Below are 12,278 nucleotides of genomic sequence, written 5' to 3' on the forward strand. Positions count from 1 at the left end.
GACTACCGTTGGAAGTCTTGGCCACCATTTTGAAAGCACGGCAGGGATGGCAGGCGGGGGTACAGTGGCAGTGCAGCAGGCAGGAAAGAATATGCCCTCTGCAAAGGCCACCAGACCACCAGGGCTCTTTAGGTAGCAGCAGGGGCGTCAGCTGCGGCAGCAAGGATGTGTTGGGCAGCGGCCAGGCAGGGGGCCCAGACCACCCTCAGTCTGCCTCTGAAAGCCCTTAATTTTTTTCATCAGGTCATTTCAATGATATAGTGTGCTGGTGATGCAAACAACTTCAATCAAATATCCAAAGGTTCAAATGTTCAATCAATGATATTCAATGTTCAATAAACAATCAATCACCATCTATCCAATTTAAAATAAAATAGAAAACCATTTATCTTAGTAGTGCTCTCCATGTCATGCTGCTAACGCAAACCAAACTGCTTTTAGGGGATAAACTCCAAGAAGAAGCCTCCTCCCATACTGGGCTGTCTCCAGATGCCCCACCACAGATTTTGTCGCTAAGGACTGTATCAGGGACTCAGGTGGCATCAAACAACTGGAGTAGTCTTCGAGTAGCATGTAAGTGCTAGGCACACCCCTGACCCATCCATGCCTCCCCCAGGTCCATGCCCCCTTTTCAATTGCATGCAATGGATTTTGCATGCACAGTTTGCAGAATCCCGACTAAGTGCAGTTATGTGCGTATCTGCTAATTAGTAACTCAATAGAAAAATAACCTTTAATAAATATGATAAGTAGAGCTGAGGGATCATATTATCTTCAAAAACAGAGTGGAATGAGATTAAAAATAGAGGTAAAAGCCTCAGAACTGTAAGCACAGTAACTGTATAGTGCTCACTCTTTCAATCGTTGACATAAAAAAACCTCCATTAAATCTCTAAATTTTATTTAATTCCAATCTAAATAGTAATGCTTTGTAATGTAGCCAAAATATTTTATAACTTATGCTTTCAATTAAAGGACTTGGCTGTTATTAAATGACTGCTAATTAGTGCCCATTAACACCAATAATAACTAATAATTGATAGTTAAAGCCAATTAGCAGCTAATTATTATATTAGGTTACCTGCACAACTGACACTATTCTATAATTTGTGCTCACAACTCTGTGCACTAAGCTTAAAATTGTGCATGCAAGGTTATAGAATTAGAACATAAGCGTTGCCATACTGGGACAGATCGAAGGCCCTTCAAACCCAGTATCCTGTTTCCAACAGTGACCAATCCAGGTCAAAAGTACCTGGCAAGACCCCAGAACAGTAAAACAGGCTCTATGCTGCTTATCCTTATCCAAGTCCATCTTAATAATGGCTTGTGGACTTTTCTTTTAGTAAATTATCCAAACCTTTCTTAAACCCTGCTAAGCTAATTGCTTTTACCACATTATCTGGCAACAAATTCCAGAGTTTAATTACACATTGAGTGAAGAAATAATTTCTCTGGTTTGTTTTAAATTTACTTATTTGTAGCTTTATTACGTGTCCCTAGTCCTAGTATTTTTGGAAAGAGTAAACAAACAATTACCGCCGGGTTACAGACGCAGAAGCCATTTCCAGGGGTTTTCTTTTTCCCTCAGACATAGTGCTTGCTCGGAGCAGGACTACCACTGGCAGCCATGTTGGGCCAGCGGTAGACCTGAAAGAGTGAGCGATAAGCCCGCGTTGGGCTTACCGTCACTCTGTAAAAGGGCCCCTCACTGATTAGTGCATGATTATCGCGTACGCCCTTACAGCCTACATAACAGTTGGTGTTAAGGGCCCACGTGCTAATGGCCACTTTACAATACGATTGAATGTCCACTCAAAAATTATGAATGGTCTTTACTAACAAAAAAGTGGAAAACAAACATCTAGTAATCATACCTTCAGAAAAACTTCTGAAATCCTCTATACATTAGCATACAAAGGAAAATGATCTCAATAAACCAAGTGGCACTTTTTTCAGAAATTATCTGGTAAACATTCACCACAGGTAATATGTCATCATTGTCAGGTTCTCAGGTTCAGAGCCCGCGGGGCCGGGCTCTGGAGCAAACGTGAGCCCTTGGGCTGCTGACGAGGAGCGACAGCAGCAGGCAAAACCCACCAACCAACGCTGGGCAAGCACACCGGCACCGGCAGGGACTGCAGGCACCATCCAGCGAGCCGGAACACACGGGCTGGAATCCCCCAGACTGGAGGACACAGGACTGGAACACTGGACTGCAATCCCCCAGACTGGAGGACACAGGACTGGAACACACCAGACTGGAACACACACCGGACCGGAACACAATGGACTGGAGCACACTGGACTGGTCCGTACAGCTTCACCTGCGCTTGGCCACTACCCCCCCAAGGGTTGAGCCCTTGGGTTTGAGTGGCCGGCAGGACTTACCGGATACCGGATGACACAGGGACCAGGACTAGAAACAGAAGTACTCCTAAACCTAAACTGATCTAAGTGCTCCCAAGCCCTAAACCAGCAGGAGTGTTCCTAACAGAAACTGACAAAAGGACTTCCTAAGCCCTATACTAAACAGGAGCTCCTAAGCCCTGCTCAACAAAGGGACTTCCTAAGCCCTAAACTAACAGAGCAGGGAACTAGATACACAAGCAAGCAAAGGAGCTTCCTAAGCCCCCACGCTACAGCAGTGCACCACCGTACTAACCTAACCCAGGTGCCACTAAGCACCAAGCTCCAGGAGTACTTCTCACAGCGAACTGAAGTGCCTCTAACAGCACCAAACCCAGAAGTACTTCTAACAGCAAGCTAACAGTGCTTCTAACCATACCCAAAGGGAAAGCAGGGGAGCTACAAGGGAAAGACAGGGAAGCTAAACACAAACACAGGTCAAATGTGCACACTGCACCAACACTAACCTGGACCTAAAGCAAACGCAAGCAGGGAAGCCAAACACAACAGAAGAAGTGCCCACTACACTAACCCTACCACAAGCACGCGCAACCGTTGCAAAGGCTCTGAAGGAAAGAACACTACTTCCTTATCAAGGCCCGACCTGATGATGTCACACTCCCTAGACCCAGGCAGCACCCTGAAACACAGAGAGCACACTGAAACCCGTGAAGCACTTGAAGCCAGTACACCCAAAGAGAGTTAGAGCTAACTCAGTCCACATACACAGCTGTAGTAAAGTGAAACAATTAGCCCCATGCTGCTGGAAGCTGCCAGCACAGAGAGAGAGAGCCAACTTCTCAGAAAGGACAGACAAAAGAAACAGAAACCAGCTACGCTGACCACCAGGAAAAAGGTAAGTTTGAGAGGGGTTATGACCACAATCATAACAATCATTAGTCAAAAAACCTCCGATTTTTTTCAATTACTTTTTTCAATTTTACCAATGTGTCAAACTTCACTCAACGATTATGTCACATAAAGTCTTTTGTGTAGAGCATGAAAAAATAGTTCAAGACCATTAATGGTGAAAATAGAAAATCAGCCATTTTCCGGCCATGGAAAACGTGGCTTTAGCACAAAGGAAAGAACCATGTAAGGGCGTGTTAAGACCACTTTTTGCCCCAGCTTTGTGAAAGGGCCCCACAGAATTATCACTTAGCACGCATCATCCCAGCACCTAACTTTAGGCAATTTATAAAGAATTACCCTCAACTTTGTGTCTATAGAAAAAATGCTTAGTACATCTGGTCTTATGTGCGTTGCAGGAATTCAAGTTCAACCAGATGTTACCGAGGCTTACACTTTTAATCCAATCTGGAATAAAAGTTGAAATAAAACTATACAATTAAATCAGCATTAAATATGGCGATTGCCTGATGAAAGCAAAAGAAGCAGTGGGAGAGGGAAAGAGGCGCAAGAGTTCATCTGTTTACCCATGCCAACCCCCCCTCCCAAACCCCCCCCCCCCCCCCCAAAGAAATAAAAAATGAAAAAAATAAAAGAAGTTTGTATATCTCTCTGCTTCTGGATATATTTCCAAGGGTAGCGGCAAGTGAAGTTTCAAGTTCATTAGCATTTGATATATTGCCTTAGAGAGACCTTTCAGAGTAGTTGACAAAAATCAAAATAGTCTATTCTGAGCTTTGCAAATGTCTGTCTTTAATAATTATTTCATTGTTAATTTCTTTGTTCACTATTGTTCTATATGTGTTACCTGGAGTGTCAGCTGTGGATAGTTCACCATCCCCCCCAGCCAAGAGAAGGCAGAGTTGACGAATGCCAGCAAGGCCATGAACGCAATCAAGTTAGCAGCAATGTTGGCAACAAGTCCTATAGATATGGATGCCCCATTACTGGCGGCCTCCAGAAAATTCTGTTCGTCTCTAGAGGAGAAATAAAAAGCATAAAAGGAACAAATAAGGCAGAAGCTTTGTGGCTCACTACTACTACTACTACTACTATTTAACAATTCTAAAGCGCTACTAGGGTTACGCAGCGCTGTACGGCTCAGTCTTTGAAGTCTACTGGGGAGGTATATAGAGAGGACTAATGAACACTTCACTTAAAGGGAGGATACAATAGAAAGAAAACAGTCCAAAGTAGTCTAGAAGCATTTAAACGTTTTTTTTTTTTTTTTTTAATGAGCTGGAAAAATGAGACCTGAAAGATGAGATGGAGCAAGGCTAGTCAATTACCACATACCCTTTCTCTATTTTAACTCCTTCATCACTCTTAAACTTGGATTCTTCAACTTCTGGATAGACGAGCTTGGACAGGGCAAGGGCACATGGAGCAGCCATCACCGAGGCTGCTATCAGTGAGGAGGCGTCGATCTGAAACACAGGTGCTCATACCTTACAAAATGCAGATTTTCCACATACTCCAGGTACTGACACCATACTATGAATAAACCTCCATCATTAGATACCCAGATCTTATCATCTACAGATCTCACTTCCAGGTGATTACAGGACTACAGCAACTACCCTGTACAGTTCTGATTTCTTATTGTGATAGTGGCTTCCCCAGCTCCTCCCCCATCTCTTCCTCTTTATAAGAAGCAGGAAAGGAGCTTTACGAGTGCTATAAAATCAGCTTTTTTTTTTAACATAAACTGCAATCTGATTTTAGTTTGATAGTGCTGGATGCCTCGCTTGTCCACAAGCCACTGTTAAGCTAATATATGGGCACCATATATAGAATCCGGGAGCTTCTGAATATCAAGCCCGAAGTGTTTAAAGCATTGGTAGGAACACCATTTTCTCAAAGTGTGTAGAAAGTAGGGGGCCCTTTTTCTAAGCAGCAGTAAGCCCACTGTGTGTTTACCGCGTGCCAATCTGGAGCTACTGTGGCCCAACGTAGGCACTGGTGGTAGTTCCACCCCCAGATTTCCAGTGCTAGTGGAAATACTGAAAAAATATTTCCGCAGGGAGTTACCCGGAGGTAATTGTTCAGTGCCGTGCGCTACTTGGTTACCTCCAGGTTAGCACGGGAGCCCTTACCGCCACCTGAATGGGTGGCATTAAGTGCCACCCGCATGGCCACGCAGTAAGAGCAATCTTACTGCATGGTCATGACTTTTTTGTCCTTTTTACTCGCTGTAGTAAAAAGGGCCTCAGCGCATGGCAAAAACAGCCCCCACTGCTACAGCAGGGCCCTTTTTACCACAGCTTAGTAAAAAGACCTCAAGGCGATTTGCAGTAATACAGTGTGCACTGATCACTCATGCAAATGATTCAGTGGACCTACACTACAGTAACATGAAGAAACAACAGTGCAAAGTCTACTCCTGCCTCTTACTTCAATGTCCAGACATGTTCCCGTGATTTGCCGATATTCTCTAACATAACAGGGTATTTTGGTTAGCAAAGCTGTAGTTCTTTTAAGGTGTTTGCCTTACCCCAAAGGAAATGTAAGCTCCCAGCACGCTGCCCGCTATTGTTGCAAAGCCCCCGGTCATCACAGCATGGACCTCCGATTTGGTCATGTCTGCTAAGTAGGGACGGATCAGTAGTGGGGCCTCAGTCTGATTAGACGGGAATGAAACATAAATCCACAGCAAAGATATAGAGAAAGTTCTCAGGACTTCAAATAGAAACATGACAGCAGATAAATCTGGCCATCCTCAGTAACCCTTAGCGCTTCCTTTTTCTAAGAGGAGTTAGGGGTTATATTTAGATTTTATTACATTGATTTTTTTCAATTCATATACTGTATCCTCTGTTGAGCTCCATTCTTTTTACAATTTATAATTTATATTCGCTGTTTCTTCTGAGCGAGTCATGTAATAATGGTTAGCATGTACTGATGTTGTTATGACATTTTATTTGCTGGAAGACCCATTTTATGCAGATAGGACTAGACTCTATATATCACGTCTAAAAAATCGGCACCAAACTGAAATTCTCCTAAGCGTATTCTATAAAGTTTATAAAGAACGCCTTAATTTAGGCAAACTTTATAGAATAAGCCTAAATTTCTGTGCAGTATATAGAATATGCAGAGCGCTGCTCCACATGAGTAAATTTAGTCACGGGAACTTGTGCCAAGTAAAAGTTGGTGTAAATTCTGACACCTAAATTATGCGCAGATCAGGTGTATTCTATAACAACATGCATAGATTTTAGAAATGCCCATGACCCACCCATTCTATGCCCGTGGCCATGCCCAGTTTTCAACTACACAACTTAGAATTTACACATATTACGTTGCAGAATACGCTTAGACAATTCTGCACATAAATTCTAATTAATGCCAATTAGCGCTGATAATTGGTATTAACATCCAATTATCAACACTGATTAGCTTGTTAACCAATTAGCTTATGTGCATTGTTATTGAATATGCTTCGATTCCCATGTGGAAATCTCAGCGCAATATTTAGAATCCCTGGGATAATGGGTACTAACACTATTATTGCATGCTAACTGTTGTTAAATGATCCCTTCAGTTTTTCTTTCCTTGAATAAATTTACTGTCTATATAACCAATTGGATTCTGCCTCTTTTACAATTGACAGCTTTTTAAAACGTTCTCTTAGGCTTCCATGGCTGGTGTCATAGGCATTGTGGTTGTACTGTATCCAAGTAAGTGAAACTGATGTTTCAGTCATTGTGCTGTGGCATTCTTCAAAGTGGTGTGAAGTCTGTGTGGTTGTCTGTATATAGTGGGTCCTCAAACCTGATTGGTTGGAATTTGAAATGGGTGATTTCACTGGAGCAATTTTGCTTCTTCTCGCTTCCAGAATGAAAACTGATCCAATGAAACTGCCCACCTCAAACCTCAGCCAAAGGTCTGAGGATTCACTACATCAAAAGACAGCCTTGTAGTCTTCACACTTGTCTGAAGAAAGTCACAGCATGATGGCTGAAACATTGGTTTCACTTACCTAGACGCAGTATTGCCTGGACAGCCCCAATACGCACATTTCAAATGCTTATTTAGATATCAATCTGCAACTTGTATGTTAAACTTATGAGCCAGTACAAGCAAAACATGGGGTCCATACAACTTCCATAAAAAATTCAAAAGGACTAAAACAAAGGTGGAAGGAAAAATGAACCAAAAAGACACAGGCAAAAACTGAAGTAACTAAAAGGTTTATTTCCAAAATTCACAAGCAGTAGTCCACAAAGCAGTGAAAGGATAAAGCAAGTGACCCTACACAGGCCGGTTTTGGCGTAAAGCTTTCCTCAGGGGTTGCTGATAGATCAAAATGCTTCACAGCTTGTAGGTAAATGCGAACCTAATAAATTAGAAAGCTCCAAACTAGCTTAAGTCTAGTGGATAGCTCGTGACGCTATGTATGTGCTTTCTTTCTATTTGGAGCTTTCGAATTTATTTGGTTCGCATTTACTCACAAGTTGTGAAGCATTTTGATCTATCTTCAGCAACCCCTGAGGAAGGCTTTAAGCTGAAATACAGCTCGTGTTGGGTCACTTGGTTTATCCCTTCACTGCTCTGTGGACTACAGCTTGTGAATTTTGGAAATAAACTTTTTAGATAGTTCAGTTTTTGCCTGTGTCTTTTCGGTACATTTTTCCTTCCACCTTTGTTTTGAAACTTATGAGTCAGTCATTTGCTGTTGCATCTTGTTTTGTTTATTGGAATGCTGTGTAAAAAGCAGTCCTATCTTTTTCTACTGTAATGTAACTGGTTAAGACTGAATATCAGCACTTAACTGGTTAAGTGCTCTCCATCCTTACCCACCTGGAGATTTAATGCTGGTGCCTGGACATGGCACAGCCAGTGGCAATCCTAGGCCGGCTGCCACCCGGGGCAGATCGCTGCTGCGCACCCCCACCCCCGGGTGCAGCGGCATCCGTCCCCCCAGGGTGCAGCATGACACCCCCCCCCCCGGCGCAATGACACCCCCCTCCCCGGTGCACCAAGCCCCCCCCCCAGCACAATGACTCCCCTCCCTGGCGCATCAAGCCCCCCCCCCCGAGTGCATTCTTGGCTGCTGGAGGGTGCAGAGAGCAGCCAGCGCCTGTTGGCTCCACTGGCTCCCTGCTCCCTCTGCCCCGGAATAGGAAGTAACCTTTTCCGGGGCACCAGCAGCGTGCACCCGGGGCGGACCACCCCCACCACCCCGCCCTTGCTACACCACTGGGCCCAGCATTACATATCTGGGCATAAAGCCGGCAGTGGCAAAAAAATTGCAGACCACCACTAGCTAAATATTTAGCCCCAGTATCTGTGGACTTTGCACCTAGGTAAAGCGCTAGAGACCTGCCTCCTTCTGATGTTTCTGGGGCCCTTTTACAAAGCGGTGTTAAGCCCAACATGGGCTTACCACGTGCCAATTCAGAGCTACTGCCAGCCCAACACGAGTGCCGGCGGTAGTTCCAGCCCCAGCATGCACCATTTCCTGCACTGGGAAAAATATGGCTCAATTTTTTTGCATAGTGGTTACCCAACAGTAATGGGGCAGCACCGCGTTCTACCTGGTGACTGCCAGGTTAGCAATGGACCCTTACCGCCATCTCAATGGGTGCTCTCCCCTGCATGTCCACATGGTAAGAGCAATCTTACCACATGGCCATGAATTTTTGCAGCCTTTTTACCCACTGCAGTAAAAAAAAAAAAAGGCCTCAGTGCGTGGCAAAAACGGTCACTGCCGCTACCGCAGGGCCTTTTATGCTGCAGCTTGGTAAAAGGACCCTTCTATGAGGTAGGGAGGTCAGGGGTTTCAGATTTGAGTACACTAACCTCTCACTATCACAGAAGTTGGCTTGAGTCACACACAGTTGAAGAACAGGAAATGAAAGGGATAGAGAAGGACAGATATTCAAACTTCTAGCCCAGGACTTCTTCTGATTCAAACCCCAAAGCTCTGATCAGTTTTGTTGCACCTGATTCATCAGGTTTTATTTTATTGTGCAATATTAGTCAGAGTGCCTGCACACATGGGAACACTGCACTCTTCTTTTATTCAGCACTCTGGATTCTAGAAATCAACTGGCCTTTGTTCCATTTTCAACTGATGCTGTCAGAAGAGCAGATGTATGCGATCAATTACCTGTCCAACGAATATGTTCCCTGCCACACTGAGCGTTTCAGTAGCTGTGGTGCCCATTGTGACTTGCATCAGCCAAGAGATCTGGGGAAAATTGAGGATATTATTTACTGAATAAGGCAGGATGAAGCCCCTCACCTTTTAACTTTTACCTATTTAACCCATTAGTAGACAACCTCTAGGGGCAGACAATTGACAATCTAACTAATGCACCACCAACCAGTCTATAAATAACTGTTTTGGGAAGAGGCTGGAGATCTGGCCTTTCCCACATATCCCCATAAAGAGATTCCAAACTCAAAAGTAGTTCAATATGTTGCTTTACTTTACTTTACTGTCACACTTGAATCCTACATTCAGCCTCTTAAGTTCGATGTGGCTTACAATTATTGTCAAAAATATCAGAAGAAAATAGCTAATACTTCAGTGTGGACCTATAGATAAAGCCAAAAACATAAAAAGGTACATAATACACCCCAGAAACTACAAGAAATTCATCATTTAATAATCTAACAGAGGATTGTACTTGAAGAGGGTAAACTCTTAGGGGCTCATTTTTGAACCAGAAAAACGCCCAAAAAGCAGCACAAAGCAGCATTTGGGTTTTTTGGTTTTTTTTGCTAAAACATCCAAATCACTATTTTTGAAATCCAATTTTAAGGTGTTTTTCTATGCAGTTTGCATGCAGTGTATCCAAATCACAAGGGTATGTGTCAGACGGGATTTCGGCATTCCCACAATTTGGACCTTTTTCTACCATATTGGAACAAAGCAAAAACGTCCAGGGCTAAAAGTTAGATGTTTTGGCCTAGACCTGTTTCAATCACACCTAAGTCAGAAAAAGGTGCCCTAAATGATGAGATGACCACTGGAGGGAATAAGGCATTTTAAGGATTGCTGCTTTTAACTCCTAACCCTTATTCACTTGTTCAGTACCCTTATTTTATCATCCTCACCTTAGTAATTCCCTTATCTCTTATTTGTCCTGTTTGTCTATCCTAATTAGATTGTAAGCTCTGTCGAGCAGGGAGTGTCTCTTCATGTTCAAGTGTACAGCGCTGCGTATGTCTAGTAGCGCTATAGAAATGATAAATAGTAGTAGTAGTAAGGCATGATTTCCCTCTTACTTTCCTAGTGGTCACTGACCCCCTCCCACACCCTAAAGATGTGAAAGGAACAGTACATTCCAGCCTCTAATGACAACTTCAGAGGTTATGGCCACTCCTATTACAGCAGCAAGCAGGTCTCTGAAGTAGCCTAGCAGTGGGTGCAGTGCACTGCAGAGAAGGGAACCCAGGCCCATATCCTACTCTAACTGTTCCACTTGTGGTGGAAAGTGGGAGCCCTCCAAAACCCACCAAAACCCTAATGTACCCACATATAGGGTATGCTGTAAGGGCTATTGTAGCAGTATACAGTTGAGTACAGTTGTTTTGTGGTGGGTTTTGGATATAAGGGAATAATGGTGAGATGTGTACCTGGGACCTTTTATGTGATGTCCACTGCAGTGGCCCCTAGGGTGCCCCACTGCCCTGCTGAGATGTCTGTGTGGCCAGTCTACTAAGAATGCTGCCCCCCTCCCACCCCCCTTAAATCCCACTGGCTTGGTTTTTTGCATTTTTCCCCTTGGATGTTTTTTCCCCCAAAATGGTCCATAAAGATAGATGCACTTAGCACAAAACATTTAGCAAATAGGCAATTTCGAAACAAAAATTCTTTTTTCTTGTTCAAAAATTGTTAAGTTCGCTACTTGATTTTTGGACTTTTTCAGCAAAATGTCCAAAATAAGATTTAGATGTCATATCGAAAATGCCCCTCTTAATCAACTGTTCATTTAACATAAACTTTTTAAACAAAACAGCTTTTAGTTGCTTACAAAACAAGATATAGTTTTCTTGGATCCTAATTTCCATAGGTAACAGATGCCACCATTTGGTAGATTCATAAGAAAACTATGCAGAGTAGATTGACTTTTATACTATTTTCCTGCAAATTGGATACTGTAAAATCATGAATTCTCCTGAATGTAACACTGAGTTTCTGGGGGGACGGGGCAGACATTAAATTGATCAATTTCTTCATGTAGCTCGGGGCTATTTATTTTATTGCATTTGTATCCCACATTTGCGGGCTCAGTGTGGCTTACAATACATTGTAGTGATGGAAGTACAATCTGTTACAACATAATTATGGTTACATTATGAGGCGTTAAAACAAAGTCCAGGTATCGTTAAGGAGTATAAAACAATGGCAAAGAACAACAAAACAATAGAAGAACACCGGATACCATGTAAAATAAGAAAAGCTAAAAAACAGAGTTTAAATATGGAGTGTGCCTCCATTGGCAGCCGGTACAGCTTCATAAGCAGTGGGGTCACCCTCTCATATCTAAAAATTCATTGAGCTGCAGTATTTTGAGCCATCTGAAGTTTTCTTAATAGTGCATCTTTGCATCCCACTTATAGACTATGTTACAGTAGTCGATGTGGGCTATCACCAGCAATTGAACTATAAGACAAAATGTGCTTGAAAATAGGTCCTAATCCATCTACGTTTCCACGACACCTTAAAGATTTTCATAACTACTGCCTGGACTTGCTGTTCAAATGTGAGGTAATTATCTAATAACACCCCTAATACTTTGAAACTAGATTCAACCTTATAAGTAACATCATCAGTCACAAAACTGCTGGTGGTAATAGGCCTAAAAGGGCTGCTTACAACCGAAAATTTAGTTTTGTCTCTATTGAGTTTCAGTATGAAAGTTGTAGCTCATAATTATAATGTATCTAAACCTATTTATTTCAGACAAAATCTCACCAATACTATTGCCACAAGGGATGAAAAT

General features: G+C 42.8%; 1 protein-coding gene across 1 annotated transcript in view; it reads right to left on the minus strand.

Moving 5' to 3' along the window:
• Positions 1 to 12,278, minus strand: part of SLC28A1 (solute carrier family 28 member 1) — a 117,752-nt gene that overhangs the window by 22,256 nt on the left and 83,218 nt on the right. The window contains exons 10-13 of the mRNA XM_030190357.1: positions 9,434 to 9,514; positions 5,813 to 5,938; positions 4,615 to 4,745; positions 4,127 to 4,295 (exon numbers count right to left, since the gene is read on the minus strand). Coding sequence (XP_030046217.1) covers positions 4,127 to 4,295; positions 4,615 to 4,745; positions 5,813 to 5,938; positions 9,434 to 9,514 — 507 coding nt within the window. The remainder of the gene's footprint in view (positions 1 to 4,126; positions 4,296 to 4,614; positions 4,746 to 5,812; positions 5,939 to 9,433; positions 9,515 to 12,278) is intronic.

Source organism: Microcaecilia unicolor, chromosome 1, assembly GCF_901765095.1.
Source record: "Microcaecilia unicolor chromosome 1, aMicUni1.1, whole genome shotgun sequence".
Classification (NCBI taxonomy): Eukaryota; Metazoa; Chordata; class Amphibia; order Gymnophiona; family Siphonopidae; genus Microcaecilia; species Microcaecilia unicolor.